Here is a 20,751-nt window from a genome sequence, read left to right as displayed (position 1 = left end):
TTTTCATTAATACACATTTGTATACATATCTTGAATCAAAATTATCTGTGCTGCTTCTCCTGCAAAAACATTACATTTTAACTCACTTTAACTCACTTTAACTCACTTTACTTTCCCACAAGATTCTGTTCCAATGGCATTTCAGATTTTTGACTCTCAAACAATGTCCAATACAAGAAAATACAAACCAAAACTGGAAAGTCATCCGAATTTAACAAACATTTATCTTATAAACTCGCATTAAAATTATATTTTTGCACAAAATTTGCAATTTAAAGAGAATTGACCATTGCTATTCTAGTAACGCTAGTATATGGACAATATAAGTGTGCTTTTTCATTAATGACACGAAATTATCCAAAAAATTTGGGAAAATTTGTAAAAACTAAGACAATATGGGTTAAATTTTGCCGAAAATTTTTAATTTTGGTATATCAATGGGTCCAAATTTCTTGAAAATTTGGTATATTTATGGGTCCAGTTTAAAATTCTCAGCGGCACACCACTACCAAAATCAAACTTCATTACTTTATTTATTTATTTATTTATTTATTTATTTATTTATTTATTTATTTATTTATTTATTTATTTATTTATTTATTTATTTATTTATTTATTTATTTATTTATTTATTTATTTATTTATTTATTTATTTATTTATTTATTTATTTATTTATTGCCTTTAATGCAATACAAATAACGGTCGACCGTGACCAATGACCTTGATCAAACACATGTTTGGTAGGTAGGTTTTTTCATTTGGTATGACTCCTAATACACTGTACATGTACATGTACATACTACACAGCGAGTATGCCATAATAAACATCTGCGTACGATACATGAAGCCCAACGCTGTCACTTATATGTGCAAACTGCAAAATAACATTCGCAGTTTTATCGGTAAATAATAGGGTAAGTTTTAGTTATCTTTGATTTTCGATTATTAAGAATTTATTAAGAATACACAGTCATACTCTCGATCCCAGATAAAAAATACAACATTGACCTAACGTTGGCAAACGTTGGAACCACCGCGGTTTACACGCCAACATTTGCCCCTAGTTGGTTTGACACTCCTTTGACTAACAGTTGGCATTCCAACATGGGCAAAAGGTTTTTTTACCATCTTTTCAGGGGTGGTGCAATAATTATGTGTACCCCGGGGGGGGGGGGTGAATTCTCAAAATGGTCTGCCAAAAATCGCTTGCCCCCCCTTTGGCCGTGCCAAAAACCTTTGCCCCCCTTTCGATGTGCCAAAAATCTTTGCCCCCCTTTGACGTGCCAAAAATCTTTGCCCCCCTTACACATGCAAGATTTTGGGGAACCCGAATTTAAAACCTTAAATTGTCTTAACATATGTGACTGGACGCGGCGAATCAGCCGTAAAGTCGACCCCGGTCAATTGTGTTTTATTTCGTGTTTAGAAAATATATACCATAAGCTTTAAAATGGTATATCATTTGACTTCAAACGATATCCAAAAGCGGGGTTATGATTTGTTGAACTCTGTTCCTTCGACAAAATTGTATTTTTTATCGGTTATACATGTGTCTCTTTTTCTACATTTCTGGTAATAAATATCCAACAGTCATAATTGGCGGTCATTTCAAATCATCCCCAAGTCAACGAGGTTCAGAAATATCCTCTCATTGTTCATTGTTGATTATACATACCTAGACAAAATACAATGCTTTGTTATCTACCACTTGAACAGGATTTAGCCAAAGCAAACAAAGACAAGAACTATTCTATAGAAATAGGTAGAAGCTTATTATCCTCTTCAGCAGTAGTATTATTGATTGATTTAAACAGCGTTTGATAAGATACTTGTCGCAACGAATTGATACACCTATGAATACGACCTTCAAATACATTTTACACTTTTACTCAGAATACAATTTGCCGAGTTTACGGCTGATTCGCCGCGTCCACTCACATATAATGCGAGCGCAGCGAGCAGGAAATTTTGCATATTTGAAAGTGTTCGTAACGTTTTCCTACGCCTTTTAGGGCGTAATATAGAAACGGTGCCCAAAATATCTGTGCCAAAATTGCTTGCCCCCCCCTTTCGACCTGCCAAAAATCGCTTGACCCCCCTTTCGACCTGCCAAAAATGCTTGCCCCCCTTTTGGCCTGCCAAAAATCTTTGCCCCCCTATAATTCACCCCCGGGGTTTACACATAATTATTGCACCACCCCTGACAGCAGCCTTAGAAATTCCATTATTATGTTGAAACGCCAATCCTGCATCAACAGTTGTCATTGCAACATTAGGTTGATATGCCATTCATGAGTCAATATAGTTGGCATTGCAAAATTGGCCCAATGTTGGAATGCCATTCCTGTTTCGGTAGATGGCATTGCAACATTGGGCCAATGTTGGCATGCCATTCATGAATCAATTGTTGGCTCTGCAAAATTGGCCCAATATTGGAATGCCATTCCTGTGTCAACAGTTGGCATTGCAACGTTGGATCATTGTTGGTATGCCATTCATGAGTCAATAGTTGGCATTATTAAAAGTGGTCTAAAATGTCTAATGTTGGAACACTTGTTTCGATAGTTTGGACCAATGTTGAAATGCCTTTGCTGTTTCGATAGTTGGCATTGTAACATTGGGCCACCGGATTATAAGAATTGATCTTGAATGTTCGCTTACCTTCTGTACCCATAGCCTTATCTCCATCACCATGTTGTTTAATTTTGTGGAAACCATATGTACATCCACCAGCGGGATTTACCCCATTACCGTGTTATTGCTTACCATTCTCGCATCCCTTATTTATTGGAGTATTCGGAGACCAATCGGGATGCCACCAGGACCTACGGGACTGTCTATTGCTGGAAATATGTTGGGTAAGTTTATTATTGACACAGAGATAATGATGAGAATGACGTGATTGTATGATAAAAAAATAATAATATACTCAAACTGGAAGATCTCATTTAAGAGTAAACGGTTCCAGGTTGCAATAAACTTTAATTAATGTCCGTATTTTAGTGTAGGTTTTAATAAAGCAAACGGTTTTTCCTTTCAGATTTGATAGATAAACCTCATGTGAAATTTAAAGAAATGACAAAGAAGTATGGCAATATAATTGCCGTGAAAATGGGACAGCGATGGACGGTAGTTCTCAATCAGATAGATGTAGTCAAAGAGGCACTGCTCAGAAAACCAGATGAGTTTGCAGGAAGACCTGACTTGTTTTCATGTATGTATGTTCGTAGGGGGGATGTAGAAATAGGGGCTTTAATAGTCTGAAATTTTAGTGCATATTTAAGTCTTTATAGCTCTAGATATACAATGGAACAACAATAATTTAAGTCTTATAGTTTCAAAAAAAGGGTTTTATTAGAACAGTGTGATATTTCGGTATTTTACTTATTTTGGCCCATGATCGTGGTAAATTTTGGTCGGAATGAGCCCATTGCACCTTTTTTCATTTGTCTTACAATTTTTGTCTTTTCTTTCATGTTTCAAGTCAGATGGGCACTTTTCTCTTTAATTGTGTGTGTGTTGGGGCGGGGGGCACTCTGCCCCTGCCAGAGTACGCTACTGGCTGTAGCCCTACGCTTACGCCCTACGAAAATGTCATTTCCTTTAGTCGGCGTGGTGTATATGAGCGTGCGAGTATGCGGTTGCTTGTTAAATACAAGTCGGTGCATTACCTGAGCTGGCGGCGTTTGTGCTCAAATAGAGAAAATAAAGTCCACACTCATAGGAAAAGGTATGGGTTAAATGAAAAACCACATTATATTAAGTTTTATTTCACACTCCACCCCACCCCATGTGCATGAAAATAACTACAATACATATGTGACCGTACAGTACGAATGAACCGTAAATGTCCTAAATTGTATTCTGAGTTACAATGTAAAATGTTGATGAAAGTCGTATTCATCGGTACCTCAAGTTGGCGCGACATGTATCTCATTTTAAACCAATCAATAATCCTATTGTTGAAGAGGATAATAAGCTTCTACTACTACTTTAGATGTCTATAGAATATTCTTAATAGCTCTGGTCTTTATTTGCTTTGGCTAAATCCTGTTCAACTGGTGGGTTACAAAGCATTGTATTTTGTGCAGGTATGTATAACCAACAATTAACAATGAGAGGACATTCCTGAACCTCGTTGACTTGGGGAGGATTTGAAATGACCGCCAATTATGACTGTTTGATATTTATTACCAGCAATGTGGAAAAAGATACACATGTAGAAACAAAAAAAAGCTACCATTTTGTAGAAGGAGCAAAGTTCAACAAACCATAACCCCGCTTCTGGATATCGTTTGAAGTCAAATGAAATACCATTTTATGATATATATTTTCTAAACACGAAATACAACAATATTGACCGGGGGAGGAATTTATGGCTCATTCGTTATGGAAATAAAAACGTGTCCAGTGGCTTTCTATAACAGCAATATATTACTCTGCAGAAAGACTGCATTATTTCAGCAAAATAAACAAAACTAAAAAAATCCCCTGAAGACTTCGACTCGCCTTAATCTTAAATTATCAAACTCAATAATCAAACTAGAGCGGTTCTCGGGTTGCGCGGTTTTCGGCATACGCGGTTGGTGTGTAAGGTTGTTGGGTGATGGTATGGTAGTGGTTGTGTTTAGATGTGAGTTTCTTTTCAGAACCCTGTATGGGCGAAGCCTGGATGGTGGATGGGGAGTGTGGGGTGATTAAAGAAGGAAATAATATGGAAATGTAATAGGCCGCACAGCTGTGTAATGTTTATGTTTTACAAGATGCCCAGAGCATGGGTTGGGATATGGGATATCCCCTCGTGGTGTCGAGTTCACAACAGGTGTTGGTATTGCTTTACCAAAACAACCCGAGCCGTGTGTTGGAAGTTTTTGTATGTATAGACAGTTTCCTAGCAATGTTGACTGTACCCACCAAGTTTCATGCCCATACGACAGATTTTAGTCATTTGACCTCAGATGACCCTAAGTGACCTTGGATTACCCCCAAAATGACCTTCCAAACATTTGACTCTTAATGTTGACTGTACTCACCAAATTTCATGCTGTTATGTCAGTTTTTAGTAATTTGACATCAGATGACCCCTTGGTGACCTCGGATGACACCGAAATGACCTTCCAATAATTTGACTCTAAATGTTGACCATACCCACCAAGTTTCGTGCCCATATTACAGTTTTAGTAATTTGACCTCAGATGCCCCTGGGTGACCTCGGATGACCCCTGAAATGACCTTCCAAAAATTTTACTCTTAAGTGTTGACTATACCCACCAAGTTTCGTGCCCATATGACAGTTTTTAGTCATTTGACCTCAGATGAACCCTGGGTGACCTTGGATGACCCGAAATCTATTCAGCTCTGTAAGAACATCAACTACAAATACAACTGACCAAGTTTAGGCGATACACCATGTTGTTAAAACCCCTGTAGACCCTATAAGGAACAAACCAAAAGATCGATGACGTCCTATAAACGTAACTAGTTTCATTTCTCAGCCGACCCCCTCCCTCCCTGCCAGAAACGTAATAAAGAAATGTTGACAATTTTGACATAATAATAATGACACATTCTTCAGACCGATGGTTTTGTACAAACGTAATCGAGTATTTTTTACCCCCTCACCCCTAAACGAAACTCGTTTATAGGACGTCATTGATCTTTTGGTTTGTTCCCTTATACTCGGCATCATCGCACATGTTGACTTCCAAACTTCATCACAACATAAACTTCGAAAATGATCCATTCATACTGTCCCATTTATTGATACCTTCTGTTTGTATCAATTGCCAGTGAGTAAAATACACGTGCTCTGTTCACTATACACAGTAAGGTATATGTAGCTATGTGCACGATATTACAACCTCTACCTTGCTGTATTTGATTTGCAGTTCTGACATCTGGCCTGCGCCGGTTTAACAACCAGGTCAAACCTTTGGAGCAGGGCTAGACAGGGATGGCAGAATGCTGTGTCGTCATTAATTTAAAAAAAATTATTACTTTTAGTAAACAAGGGTTGTCTGAGAAGAAAAAATGTGGAAAGGTGAAAAGCAAAATGAAAAAAAAGAGAAGAAAAAAGAGAAGGGAAAATGGGGAGAAACAGGAGGGAAATTATGATTTCCTTTCTCCATGCTCAAAATTAAATTTTCATTTTTTCGTTGGAAAGGGTGTGCCCGAGTGATTGCGTATTAAAACAAACGTTAACAAACAAAAACAAAATTCCCTAAATTGTTATGCCAAAATAAAAATTTAATCTTGTAAATTTTTGGATCTATGTAAAGTTTGGAAGGATTTTTGTTTATCAAAAAAAAAAAAAAATCTGGTGTCATAATGAGTCAAAAGATGTATGTTTTATACAGTAAATGGAGTAAGAATTATGATGCGCAGTGATTATGCCACGTTATTAAATTTCTAATCTTAATATTTCGTCTTTTTGTCAAAATTGTGGCGTTAAAATACCCAAACAATTAAGTTTCTGACGATACAATTCTTTCAGGGACACCCTGTATATAGCATGTTTGTACTACAGTATCGATTTTATTGAAGGTCACTGGTAAACAAACACTTGATAGTCTGTGCCTCGGGCCAGACTGTATGTGGCTATCACGATGTTTGTTTGGATCGCTCGACACAAATTGGCTGTGTAGGAGACTAGGTCTGTGCAAACAAACGCAAACAAATTAACGACTTTATAGCAAACGCGAGTGTTTCAAAAAGCAGCGCAAAAGCAAACAAAAAATACACCCATTGCCCGCTATTTACCGCACGAAATGAACGACTCTAATCATGTACCGCACGAAATGAACGACTCTAATCAGCTGCGGCAATTCCCCAATGGTGGATAGGCCTATACTATACACGTATTCTTATTCGTGCATTTGACGGACTTGGGTGTTTTTGTTTTTGTTAAATATATCCTTTCCTGAACACATATTATTATAGAAAATCTATCTACTTCTTCATTCGATTACATACTATATACCCTCATACTGTCCCATTTATTGATACCTTCTGTTTGTATCAATTGCCAGTGAGTAAAATACACGTGCTCTGTTCACTATACACAGTAAGGTATATGTAGCTATGTGCACGATATTACAACCTCTACCTTGCTGTATTTGATTTGCAGTTCTGACATCTGGCCTGCGCCGGTTTAACAACCAGGTCAAACCTTTGGAGCGGGGCTAGACAGGGATGGCAGAATGCTGTGTCGTCATTAATTTAAAAAAAATGTATTACTTTTAGTAAACAAGGGTTGTCTGAGAAGAAAAAATGTGGAAAGGTGAAAAGCAAAATGAAAAAAAAAAGAGAAGAAAAAGAGAAGGGGAAAATGGGGAGAAACAGGAGGGAAATTATGATTTCCTTTCTCCATGCTCAAAATTAAATGTTGAGATTAAAGTTTTCATTTTTCGTTGGAAAGGGTGTGCCTGAGTGATTGCGTATTAAAACAAACGTTAACAAACAAAACAAAATTCCCTAAATTGTTATGCCAAAATAAAATTTAATCTTGTAAATTTTTGGCTCTATATGTAAAGTTTGGAAGGATTTTTGTTTCTCAAAAAAGAAAAAAAATCTGGTGTCATAATGAGTCAAAAGATGTATGTTTTATACAGTAAATGGAGTAAGAATTATGATGCGCAGTGATTATGCCACGTTATTAAATTTCTAATCTTAATATTTCGTCTTTTTGTCAAAATTGTGGCGTTAAAATACCCAAACAATTAAGTTTCTGACGATACAATTCTTTCAGGGACACCCTGTATATAGCATGTTTGTACTACAGTATCGATTTTATTGAAGGTCACTGGTAAACAAACACTTGATAGTCTGTGCCTCGGGCCAGACTGTATGTGGCTATCACGATGTTTGTTTGGATCGCTCGACACAAATTGGCTGTGTAGGAGACTAGGTCTGTGCAAACAAACGCAAACAAATTAACGACTTTATAGCAAACGCGAGTGTTTCCAAAAAGCAGCGCAAAAGCAAACAAAAAATACACCCATTGCCCGCTATTTACCGCACGAAATGAACGACTCTAATCATGTACCGCACGAAATGAACGACTCTAATCAGCTGCGGCAATTCCCCAATGGTGGATAGGCCTATACTATACACGTATTCTTATTCGTGCATTTGACGGACTTGGGTGTTTTTGTTTTTGTTAAATATCTCCTTTCCTGAACACATATTATTATAGAAAATCTATCTACTTCTTCATTCGATTACATACTATATACCCTGCAACTTTCAATCTACACAGTGGCTAGATAAACCCTTAAACGTGCGAACAAATATTGCAAAACAAAATTAAAGTATGGCTCTCCGCCTATGGCTCCGCCCATACAACTAGTCTTTATTCAGTTGGCGTATTCAGTGAAAATCGCAAGAACATTGTATTTGCCGACTACAGTGCCAGATGGAAACTTCATAGAAAATTGAGCCATTCCGCAATAAGGTAAGCATGGTAAGGTGGGTATAAGTTCTAGACGGATAAAATACTTTCTGATGCCTTTCATGTAAACTCATTATAAACAGATTGATTTTCCAGAAATCACAATTACAATGTACTTTAAGGGGTACACCCCTGTTGTAAATTTGTGACTGTTTTTGCATTTTTCTCAAAAAAATAATAATACACTGGTAACAAAAGTTATGTATATTATTGGGGCAAGGAGTCCAATAACTACACTGAACTTTCAGTGATTCAAGACAAGCGGTTCAGTATATATGATAGGAAATGAGGTACATTCTAGCGGTACCTCTTTTCTTAATACAAACCGCTTGTCTTGGGTCACTGAAATTCCAGTGTAGGATTCCTTGCCCCTATAATATACATAACTTTTGTTACCACTGTGTTATTAGTTTTTGAGAAAGATGCAAAAATAGACACAAATTTATCAAGGGGTGTAGTGCCCCTTTAATAAACTAACATATCCCACAAAAAAAATCAAGGCCTTAGGTGCCGTATCTGTGACAAAACTTGAGATTTTTAATGTCCGTTGTCTTTCTAAGGATATTCATAACACATCTGCCTCATGACCGATTGACTGACACCCATGGACGATATAGGCGCTGGATAAAATAACGATTTTCTCTAGTTAAACAGCATTTGCTCTTCAGCTCAAAAATAAAAAGACACATGTACGTAATATATAACTTCAATATATCATGTAAAAAATAAAATAAATAATAAAATATATTTCATGGAAAGTTACAATATTGCTTTGACATGTTCCAGAAATTTCGCGACTGGAAAAAAGTTGGAAAGTATCGTTCACGAAGTCACAGAACGAATAGGTAAACGAATAGATGAGCAGCATGGGGAGCCTATCGACCCGAAAGAAGTGGTATGCCTTGGTATCTACAACATCCTGGGGACGCTTTGTTTTGCACACAAGTAAGTGTAATATTTAAAACATGACAAGCAATAACAACATTGTAAATAGTTTATTATTGTACTTTTGAGTGTATTATCTGATTTTGATAAAGATTTCATTTTTTTAAATTCTTATTTCGGCCACATGATATAATCATTAACAAGTTATTATTATATTCTTGATTTTTGTTTTGGTTACTTCTTTATTTATAAATGAAGAAATGGTTAGAAGAAGAAGGGTGGGGTTCGGAAATATATAATTACATGTTCATTGTACACATTAATATTTTTAGTGTTTAATTTCCATCTTGTTCAGATTTGTGTTCACATCTCTTCACTCTTCATGTTCTTATGTTTTCTCCTGTGTTTTCTCTTAGTAATATCATAATTTATTCTCTATCTTGTATTTTTCATCTTTTTAATTTTTTTTATAACAATGGTGTACATTGAGATGAAAACAAGTAAACTTCAACTTGAACTTTAGTCCCCGAATTTTGCTCTCAACCCAAACACTGTGGCAATTCAAATTTCCAGGTACGAATTGGATGATCCAAGGATTACGTGGTTCGTTCGTATGAGCCGTGAGACATTTGAATGTTTAGGATTGGGCATGCTGGCTGATTTTTTCCCTGTCTTGCGATTTCTTCCGACCCCCGGTGTCCGAAGACTGAAGCAGCTTCGTGGAGAAATGTTCAATTTTGTGTATGATGAATTGAAACTTCATCGCCAATCGTTTGATCCAGGTAGGTTTTTGATGTTAAAAATCGTATATTCGTTGATCCTCTGTCTGCCCAGCATACTCTGCCAAAGATTTGGTGTCATGTTCTCGCATACGTCTCGTCTATTATAGTATTAATTTAAAACTCATAGCTCGACCAATAAATATTGGCTCCATCGATCCAATTTTATATCAAAATAATTATTGTATTGCATCCGGGAACTTTTCAAGAAATATACAATACGCAGTTTTATTGTATTGCTCAAAAGCCTGATATGAATATTGTTGTTTCTGCAGGCAATATTGGCGACATATTTGATTCGTTGCTTCTGGCACAGAAGGAAACCATAGACGAAGGAATCGATCTGGTGGAATCCCTTACCGATACACATCTGGTACAAACCATCAGTGACCTTTTCGGAGGTAAATATCCGTCCAAAACTTCGAGCTGGTAAGATCACATAAATTGGATTATAAAACAGAAACCATTCATGTTCATTAAACTTTTGAAAGAACACACACGCTGTGGATTCAAAATGTGCTCAGATTCCACTGATGCTACCTTCATTGTCATTAAATCGTACGCGTAGTAAAATTATCATAAATTTAGAATAAAAAAGATGAAGATTATATATTATTTAGGGCATTTTGTATTAAACTGTTTTAGTAAGTATTGTATAGCGTGTGTAGTTGCTTTTCACACGTGCTGCTACAACATTTGTATTAGTTTCGCTGTAATAATAGATTTCGAGAAAATCTCGATGGTTACATACCGGGAGTCAAATACTATATCTAATTAGTGCCGATTGATAATTTTGTCACACGAGGACACCAATATGAACACACAGACGAATATGGGGTCATGATGGAAGGTCAGGTCAGGTGTCAAAGGTTCAGTTTTTGTTATTTCAAATACAAGTTGTATTTCATAATATCTCTCTTCAACAGACAAGATTCGGTAAACTATCGACACCTTTATGTGGTGGCCCGAGTAAGAGTCAAGTGTGAATTGTTCATAACCAATCGATATAGCCTGCCTCATTTTGTAGATCGAAATCTAACGGTATTCGCCATAGATTTGCGTTGATAATAGACAAACCGTGTGAATTAAATCCCAAAATATCACAAATTTATCACAAATCCAGCCCCTAAGACCTTGTATTTGCGGAGTATTTTACGTTTCATTAACGTTTCATTAACTGATTTTTACTTTTTCCGAAGAACTTCTATTTAATATTTAACATTTTCACCAACAAAACCCCACATCAATCCACGTAGTTCCGTGGGTACACATTGATACGTTCGAATATTCCTATTCAGCGTATATCGAAAGAAACTGAAATTGCTTAACATTAAATTCCATTATTTGTACATTTATGTATGCATGTCATACTTGTGTTTATTTGCAATCAAAGCTGGAACAGATACAACTATCATGACACTGCACTGGACACTGGCTATTATGGCGGAATATCCTGACATACAAAAGAAGGTGGCCATGGAAATCAACGAGGTCGTAGGTCATGAGAGACTGTCCTTTTTGGAAGATAGAGGCCGCCTACCATATACAGAAGCAACCATAATGGAAGTTTTGCGCTTTAGTACTACCGTTCCTTTGGGTGTGCCACACTCAACGACATGTGATGTTATGTTAGGTAAATATCAGATCATGTTGGGGTACTTGTCAGACCTATTCCCACAGTGTTTTTTAGTTTTTCTAATTAAATGCAACTGGAAAGGTCGCCAAAACATTACAAAGGATAGGGCATAATATTTATAGTTCATATATTCTATGGTATCTAAAAAATAATACAGACTAAAACAGAATCAACTGCATAACAAAAGAGGACGCTATCGCTCTGCACTAAAGTGCTACGTATTACCACTTTAAGACATGCTTCTTGTACAGTGCCTAATGAAGAATCCTTAGCTGCTTGTTCACTTATTTTGAATATATTTTCAGGTGACTTTCAAATTCCAAAGGACACCGTAGTTGCCATTAACCATTATGCGCTGCATTTTGATGAAGAGATTTGGGATGAACCGAAACTCTTTAAGCCAGGTACGTCACAGCTTCTATACATTCATAAATAATATAATGTATAATTATGTGACCCGGCAGCACAAATGAGCCGTAAATTCCCTAAATTGTATTCTGAGTTACGGTGTAAAATGTGTACGAAGGTCATACTCATCGGTAACTTAAGCTGGCCCGACATCCGTCTTATTTCTATAGTCAAGAACTAATCAATAATCCTATTGTTGAAGTGGATAATAAGCTTCTACCTTAGATGGCTATAGAACTTTTAATAGCTCTGGTCTTTGTTTGCTTATATTGCTAAATCCTGTTCAAGTGGTGGGTTACCAGGCATTGTATTTTGTACAGGTATGCATAACCAACAATCAACAATGAGAGAACTTTCTTAAACCTCGTTGACTTGGGGATGAATTGAAATGACCGCCAATTATGACTGTTTGATATTTATTGCCAACAATGTGGAAAAAGAGACACATGTAAAAACGTAAAAAGCTATAATTTTGTTGAAGGAGCAAAGTTTAACAAACCATAACACCGCTTCTGGATATCGTTTGAAGTCAAATGATATACCATTTTTAAGTTTATGATGTTTATTTTTTAAACACGAAATAAAACAAAATTGACCGCGGGAGGAATTGACGGCTCATTCGCCGTGGACGGTCACACATGATCAGTGTTGTAGTCGAGTCCTCGTCATCCGAGTCCGAGTCCTTGCTGTCCAAGTCCAAGTCCGAGTCCGAGTCCCTGCCAATTTTTAATGTCCGAATCCTAGTCCGAGTCCTCAATGTTCGAGTCCGAGTCCGAGTCCGAGTTCAATCCCCGGGGTTTTCTCCAATACTTTATCAACGTAGGCCTATACTTAACCAGAATTTTAGTTCTTCCCGGCCTGCCAAAAATCTTCGCACCCCTTTGCACATGCCATTTTTTGGGGATCCCAATTAACAAACTTTAAATGGTTTAGGATATATGTGACCATCCATCTCAAACCGCTCGTAAAGTCGGCAAACTGTATTTCGAGTTACAGTCCAAAATGTGCATAAAGCTTGTATTCATAATGTACCTAATAATTGTCCTACAAGTGTCTCATTTCAGTCCAGTCAAATACCAATCTTTAATCCTATTGTTGAAGAGGATAATAGGCTTATACTTATAGTAAATAGCTTTCTTTGTTTGCTTTGGCTTAATCCTGTTCAAGTGCTGAATTAACCAACAATTAACAATGAGAGGACATTCCTGAAACTCGTTGACTTGGGGATGATTTGAAGTGACCGCCAATTATGACCATTTGATATTTAATACCAGCAATGTAGAAAAAGAGATATATTGTAGCACCAAAATAATGTACCTTCTTACTGAAGTAGCAAACTTTAACAAGCCATAACCCCGCTTCTGGATATTGTTTGAAGTCAAATGATATATCATTGTAAAGCTTATGATATATATTTTCTAAATACGCAAGAAAACAAAATTGACCAGGGGCCGACTTTACGAGCGTTTCGATGTGGATGGTCACATATGTTGCGAGCGCAGCGATCAGGGAAATTTGCATTATGTAAGCGTTTCCGTACTGTTTTCTAAGCCTTTTTAGAGCGTTTTATTTGAAAGGTGCCCCATATGTGCCAAAAATTGCTTGTTCCCCCCTCTCGACTTGCCAAAAATTGGAAACAGAATATAATCACAGACTCACAGTAACTTATTAGGCTTGTGTTTTAGGGAGGCAAAAGATGCAATATTACAATCAAAATATGATGTCACTACCAAACCCCAGGTGCCAAACGAAGAAGTGTTGGATCTGGCTGCAGTATTATTCCGGGGGTGGTGGGTCACTCACATGTAAAGGTGGTACGGGTATGTGCGGCGGTCAAGGGTCCCTTATTCAGGTTCTCCGGCAGTTCCTTTACACATTTGCATCATGCTTCAGTTCATTGAGCTTAACACTATGAAAATTGTAGCTCTTTAGATCAAATTTGGAAACATTTTGAATTTGGCCCAAGTTTAGTTCACAGTTATCAAGCCTCTATTTTGCCCCCAAATCAGTTCTTATAATAACCAAAGTTCGGCGCCGCACACTCCTACCAAAATTTAACCTGAGTGCCCCAGAGTATTATTATTATTCATGTACATTCTAGACTTGCGTCTAACAAAGGAGTCATGTCAAAACAAACAAATATGATTAAAATCCATTTCACCAATTAAAGATGTAACTGAAAGCAATCTTGCTTTTTGGTTGTACTTTTATTTATAAACTGAATTTATTTGCATGCAAAATTCACGTGATGTGATCATTGATCAAGCATAAAGATAAGTTTACAATGAACGAAAATAAAAGACCTAAAAAGACCCTGTTTTGCCAGACTCGAGGAGGACTCGAAGCCGAGTCCCCGAGTCCTTGGGGTCCGAGTCCGAGTCCGAGTCCGAGTCCTTAGCTTCCGAGTCCAAGTCCGAGTCCTTGAAAAAAGGACTCCCGAGTCCTCCAACACTGTATGATGTATAGATGATCATTCGACGGTGCACAGTGTCATCGACCCTATATCTTCATGCAGAAATCGCCATAGTAGGTTGAATCCACAGCCACGATTGGCCATTTGGTTCAGACCTTTGAAACTCTTTGAGACGAATAATTAGTCGAGGGACATGACTAAGGCTACTCACAATAGCCGGGTAATTGATCTTGGTTGTGCGTGAAAAAGCTTGTATACCCCATTGAGGTCAATGGTCATCGACTTTTATACTGCCTAGTAGTGAGTGCAGCTGTACTACACGATGTAGTCCATACAGGACCAACGCATGAATATAAAATTAGAGTTCAAAGCGCACGGCCAATTTTCAAAGCGCATACTAGCGACCATCATATCTGTTCAACACGTATTTTCAAGTGTATGAGACCACATCTGGTTTCTTGAGAAAAATTCATTTACGGGAGATATTCATCATTTTCTAACCCGGTATCCGAAGATTATCGTCTGATATCAAAATCGTGCATAGCAATTCACGTGTATCGATCCCGTGTATTCATTTTAGTGTCTCTGCTGCACCAAATAATTATTAGCCAGGCGGTGTCGGTGTGCGAAGCAACGAATATGATTTAGTAGCATAGCAGTGAAATAAAATAAAAAACACGCCCTTCACATTCGGCAAAGTTTGGAAAACACACTTGTCAAAATTGAAAATCCGCACGTTTCATTAATCAGATTATTTAGTCGCTCAGTTCAAGTTGACATTGCTCTCTTTTCGTAATCGGACCTTTCAGCTAGAATAAATGTTCTTACTTGGTATGTAATTATATAATTAACATTAAATCACAATACAGTAGTCGATTTCACACCTGTTTTATTTTGTTTGTTTGAAGTTTTCTAAAGATCTTTCCTGTGATCTTAATTGTACTTGAACATCAAATGACGTGTGTCTACTGTGTTTATTCTTCGCGTGCTATACCTGATAGTAATGTAGTATATATAGCATGTGTATGAGTTTGTCTGATTGTCAATAACTTCATCTTTAACAGAACATTTCTTGGATGATTCTGGTTCAGTACGTCAGCATCCCAATAGTTTCTTACCATTCTCAGCCGGAAGAAGGTCATGTCTTGGAGAATCGTTGGCAAAAGCGGAATTGTTCCTGATTTTTACCTGGTTCCTGCAGAACTACGAGATCTCAAAAGTACCTAGAGACAAAGGTGAATCCTTGTTGGAACGCATGGAGTCAGGAATACCTATTGCGCGTGAGTTGGACTCCTATGAGGTCATCATGAAGAGACGTACATATTAATTAAATAGGCGTATTATTGGCTAGTCGTATTCGTACTAAATTATTTTGTGTAAATATATTTTACCTGTTGCTCGGAGACATGTTTTGACGTGTTAGTCCTCACGTGTAGCTAAGTAGAATATAATAATTATTAGCATGTTGCCTAGAAATGAAAGAAAGTGCATGGACAACAAAAGTTTCCTATAGTAAACACCAGAGAACTTTTGCGATGGTTCTTTCTAAAATCGCGTCGACCGCAAACACGGAAATGAGGTTCTGATTGGCTAATTATAATTAGCTACGATTGATCAGAACCTGATCGATGTCTGATTGGCCGATATCCTGCCGTGGCAATAAAGTCAGTGACTCTTTTGCATGGCGCGCGCGTATACATTTACATGCAACATCATGCGACCGCTGAAGTTCTCTGGTATTTACTATAATTACATCGGAACAATTTTGGTGTCAGCATGGTCAGCGACCTATCTAAAACCAGAACAACTTTTAACTGGTATCTAAACTTTGAGCATGGTGCTAATTGTATGGATGAAGTACAGATGCGTTATCAGGAGTATGAGACAGGAAGATGAGAGTTCATAAGGGCGATATCGGCTCCCAGGTCACAGTGCTGGGAAAAGACCAACATCATGACCACGGCCATTTTGTTTATCCTAACTTTTCTAGTACATTTCGATATAAACTTATTTTGATAATGTAAAACAAGAAAATACATAAAAATATTATATAACAACTTATTATAGTTGTACCAAACAACTACTGTAATTAAACATGAGTGAAATGTAATATTTCTTCCAAGATCCGTGGATCCCATCGTCTCTCATGATCAACGAGATAGATGATCTGATTCTATTAAGGGTACTTATTGTTTTTGTGTACAGTAATGAGGGCCAGGAGGATTTACTTTATCATAATAAAAGGTACTAAAATAAATCAAAGACGTTTTGGAGCAAAAATTGTAGTGTAATGAATGACTGACGTGATTTTAAACAATGGAAAAAAAATGTTGTAGTCTATTAAAAAATATCTTTTATATCAATTTTAAATTTAACCTAACTACATCAAAAACGGTTCCAAAACATGTAACATTGTCTTTTTTGCAAATATGTGCCTCCTAAATTCCCCGCCAATTCAGGGATAGATTGACGTTCCTGGATGAGAGTGCGGAAATGTCGGCAACCAGATCACAGTTATGGGAAGTGATGGTATCAACATAGACTATGCCATAGTCGATTTTTGATAAATAAAAATGTTATTAATCATGATGAACGCATTCAGTTGAACTCGAAATTATACTGATATTTAGTAGGCCTACATCAAAATACTAGTATAAAATGGTTATGAAAAAGTTTAGGCTATATAATTATATTTGTGACAGTAAAAGTAAAGTATAGGCCCTACGTAGGCTTATATTATTGAATGCAACATATCATAATGGCATAATTATAATGACACTTCAATACTGAACAATTCTAATTTTAGAATCTGCCAGTTTATTATCCGAAAAACCGAGTCCTTGGGGTCCAAGTCCGAGTCCGAGTCCTATAGCTTCCGAGTCCAAGTCCGAGTCCTTGAAAAAAGGACTCCCGAGTCCTCCAACACTGTATATGATGTATAGAAGATCATTCGACGATGCAACGAATATGATTTAGTAGCATAGCAGTGAAAAAAAAAACCACGCCCTTCACATTCGGCAAAGTTTGGAAAACACACTTGTCAAAATTGAAAATCGCACGTTTCATTAATCAGATTATTTAGTCGCTCAGTTCAAGTTCAGAGGATGATTTAAGGAAGCCCCATCATGCACTGTAAAAGTGTTATCAAAAGAGTTTCAACTGCCACTTTACTTTTCAAATCCCATTGAACTCTGTGCAAAAGACGTTGTTTTAGAATTGCCCGTGTGTCATTATTAGTTGGGCGATTTCAGATCTAAAGTGATGTATGCATGAAGGATAATTCACACCTTCTGTAGATAACATAAAATGTGAAATCGACCGACCTTTAGAAGGTGTTTTTATTGTAAATATATCTGTCAAAATTCAAATTTCACCATGCACGTGTGTATGCAGTGGGCGGGCAGTGGTGTCATGTTCACTCACACAGCTGTGCTAACCGCAAGACTTGCTGGGAAGTGCTTAAATCATCCTCTGGTTCAAGTTGACATTGCTCTCTTTTCGTAATCGGACCTTTCAGCTAGAATAAATGTTCTTTCTTGGTATGTAATTATATAATTAACATTAAATCAGAATACAGTAGTCGATTTCACACCTGTTTTATTTTGTTTGTTTGAAGTTTTCTAAAGATCTTTCCTGTGATCTTAATTGTACATCAAATGACGTGTGTCTACTCTGTTTATTCTTCGCGTGCTATACCTGATAGTAATGTAGTATATATAGCATGTGTATGAGTTTGTCTGATTGTCAATAACTTCATCTTTAACAGAACATTTCTTGGATGATTCTGGTTCAGTACGTCAGCATCCCAATAGTTTCTTACCATTCTCAGCCGGAAGAAGGTCATGTCTTGGAGAATCGTTGGCAAAAGCGGAATTGTTCCTGATTTTTACCTGGTTCCTGCAGAACTACGAGATCTCAAAAGTACCTAGAGACAAAGGTGAATCCTTGTTGGAACGCATGGAGTCAGGAATACCTATTGCGCGTGAGTTGGACTCCTATGAGGTCATCATGAAGAGACGTACATATTAATTAAATAGGCGTATTATTGGCTAGTCGTATTCGTACTAAATTATTTTGTGTAAATATATTTTACCTGTTGCTCGGAGACATGTTTTGACGTGTTAGTCCTCACGTGTAGCTCAGTAGAATATAATAATTATTAGCATGTTGCCTAGAAATGAAAGAAAGTGCATGGACAACAAAAGTTTCCTATAGTAAACACCAGAGAACTTTTGCGATGGTTCTTTCTAAAATCGCGTCGACCGCAAACACGGAAATGAGGTTCTGATTGGCTAATTATAATTAGTGACTCTTTTGCATGGCGCGCGCGTATACATTTACATGCAACATCATGCGACCGCTGAAGTTCTCTGGTATTTACTATAATTACATCGGAACAATTTTGGTGTCAGCATGGTCAGCGACCTATCTAAAACCAGAACAACTTTTAACTGGTATCTAAACTTTGAGCATGGTGCTAATTGTATGGATGAAGTACAGATGCGTTATCAGGAGTATGAGACAGGAAGATGAGAGTTCATAAGGGCAATATCGGCTCCCAGGTCACAGTGCTGGGAAAAGACCAACGCCATGACCACGGCCATTTTGTTTATCCTAACTTTTCTAGTACATTTCGATATAAACTTATTTTAATAATGTAAAACAAGAAAATACATAAAATATTATATAACAACTTATTATAGTTGTACCAAACAACTACTGTAATTAAACATGAGTGAAATGTAATATTTCTTCCAAGATCCGTGGATCCCATCGTCTCTCATGATCAACGAGATAGATGATCTGATTCTATTAAGGGTACTTATTGTTTTTGTGTACAGTAATGAGGGCCAGGAGGATTTACTTTATCATAATAAAAAGGTACTAAAATAAATCAAAGACGTTTTGGAGCAAAAATTGTAGTGTAATGAATGACTGACGTGATTTTAAACAATGGAAAAAAAATGTTGTAGTCTATTAAAAAAAATCTTTTATATCAATTTTAAATTTAACCTAACTACATCAAAAACGGTTCAAAAATATGTAACATTGTCTTTTTTGCAAATATGTGCCTCCTAAATTCCCCGCCAATTCAGGGATAGATTGACGTTCCTGGATGAGAGTGCGGAAATGTCGGCAACCAGATCACAGTTATGGGAAGTGATGGTATCAACATAGACTATGCCATAGTCGATTTTTGATAAATAAAAATGTTATTAATCATGATGAACGCATTCAGTTGAACTCGAAATTATACTGATATTTAGTAGGCCTACATCAAAATACTAGTATAAAATGGTTATGAAAAAGTTTAGGCTATATAATTATATTTGTGACAGTAAAAGTAAAGTATAGGCCCTACGTAGGCTTATATTATTGAATGCAACATATCATAATGGCATAATTATAATGACACTTCAATACTGAACAATTCTAATTTTAGAATCTGCCAGTTTATTATCCGAAAAACCGACTATGGACTTTCACTTTTAAGCAGAACTTTACCCGGGACTCACACACTGTCAATCATACTTGTTTATCAATAAAATCTAACCACAAGACTAAGCATGGTGGTACAATACGCGCTAGATGCATACGTTCATCCACCAGCACAAAAGCGCCGCATTCCCTAGATAGTTGTGTACCATGTATAGTTATAATGGTACCAGTACGCGTCGGGAGGATTTAAACAATAACGAGATCTGGGCGACCAATCACAAGCCAGATTCATTTTTAAAGATGCATTACATCATCACCAATTTTAGTTAGGCCAGAAATTGGCCTAACTCTCAAGGCAAAGTCAGTAGTCCACTTGGGAAGCTAACAAACAGAGGGCGTACGGTGACTGAAAAGATCAGTTGTGAAAATCTATCAATTGTGCACTCATTAATTAAATCAGAGTTTTAATCTTAATGTAATAGCAATTGTGCACTACTCTGCAGAGTAGTGCACAATTGGCAAGTGGACTACGGAGAAGTCTAGTATCAACATCACCTATTGCAACGTTGCTGGTACATTTCGATTTAGACTCATTTAAAGTTTTGACCCCACTGTGACTTCCGGCCCCTCTTGGGAACCACAGAGCGCATAGAAAAAATGAAACATATCAAATTTTGATAATTTCAGGTTTAAGGATGCCAAAAAACATCCACTAATGTAGGAAAGTAAAATCTCAAACCC

The 20,751-nt window shown here is 36.9% G+C and overlaps 1 protein-coding gene across 2 annotated transcripts; it reads left to right on the top strand.

Annotated features, from left to right (window-relative positions):
• The first annotated feature begins 797 nt into the window (after positions 1-797).
• On the top strand, positions 798-16,838 carry LOC140164604 (steroid 17-alpha-hydroxylase/17,20 lyase-like). 2 transcript variants are annotated; one of them, XM_072187927.1, is made up of 10 exons: positions 798-915; positions 2,678-2,859; positions 3,042-3,215; positions 8,360-8,453; positions 9,237-9,395; positions 9,909-10,117; positions 10,390-10,515; positions 11,508-11,747; positions 12,056-12,154; positions 15,636-16,838. In XM_072187927.1, the coding sequence occupies exons 2-10, from the start codon at positions 2,694-2,696 to the stop codon at positions 15,896-15,898; spliced, it is 1,530 nt and encodes a 509-aa protein (XP_072044028.1). In that variant the 5' UTR covers positions 798-915; positions 2,678-2,693; the 3' UTR covers positions 15,899-16,838. The 2 variants fall into 2 exon arrangements, with proteins under 2 accessions (XP_072044028.1, XP_072044030.1); XM_072187929.1 differs by lacking the exon at positions 2,678-2,859.
• The last annotated feature ends 3,913 nt before the right edge of the window (positions 16,839-20,751 follow it).

The sequence above is a fragment of the Amphiura filiformis genome, chromosome 11, assembly GCF_039555335.1.
Source record: "Amphiura filiformis chromosome 11, Afil_fr2py, whole genome shotgun sequence".
In the NCBI taxonomy this organism is placed as follows: Eukaryota; Metazoa; Echinodermata; class Ophiuroidea; order Amphilepidida; family Amphiuridae; genus Amphiura; species Amphiura filiformis.
The sequence above is the reverse complement of the archived record's forward strand: the minus strand, read 5'-3'. Positions and strand labels throughout refer to the sequence as shown.

What these genes read in the sequence shown, in the direction of transcription:
- LOC140164604 (XM_072187927.1), top strand. Translation starts at nt 2,694, where the DNA reads ATGTTGTTTAATTTTGTGGAAACCATATGTACATCCACCAGCGGGATT. An exon ending in TATTGCTGGAAATATGTTGG is followed by an intron (nt 2,860 to 3,041) that starts GTAAGTTTATTA and finishes TTTTCCTTTCAG; the next exon opens with ATTTGATAGATAAACCTCAT. An exon ending in ACGCTTTGTTTTGCACACAA is followed by an intron (nt 9,396 to 9,908) that starts GTAAGTGTAATA and finishes TCAAATTTCCAG; the next exon opens with GTACGAATTGGATGATCCAA.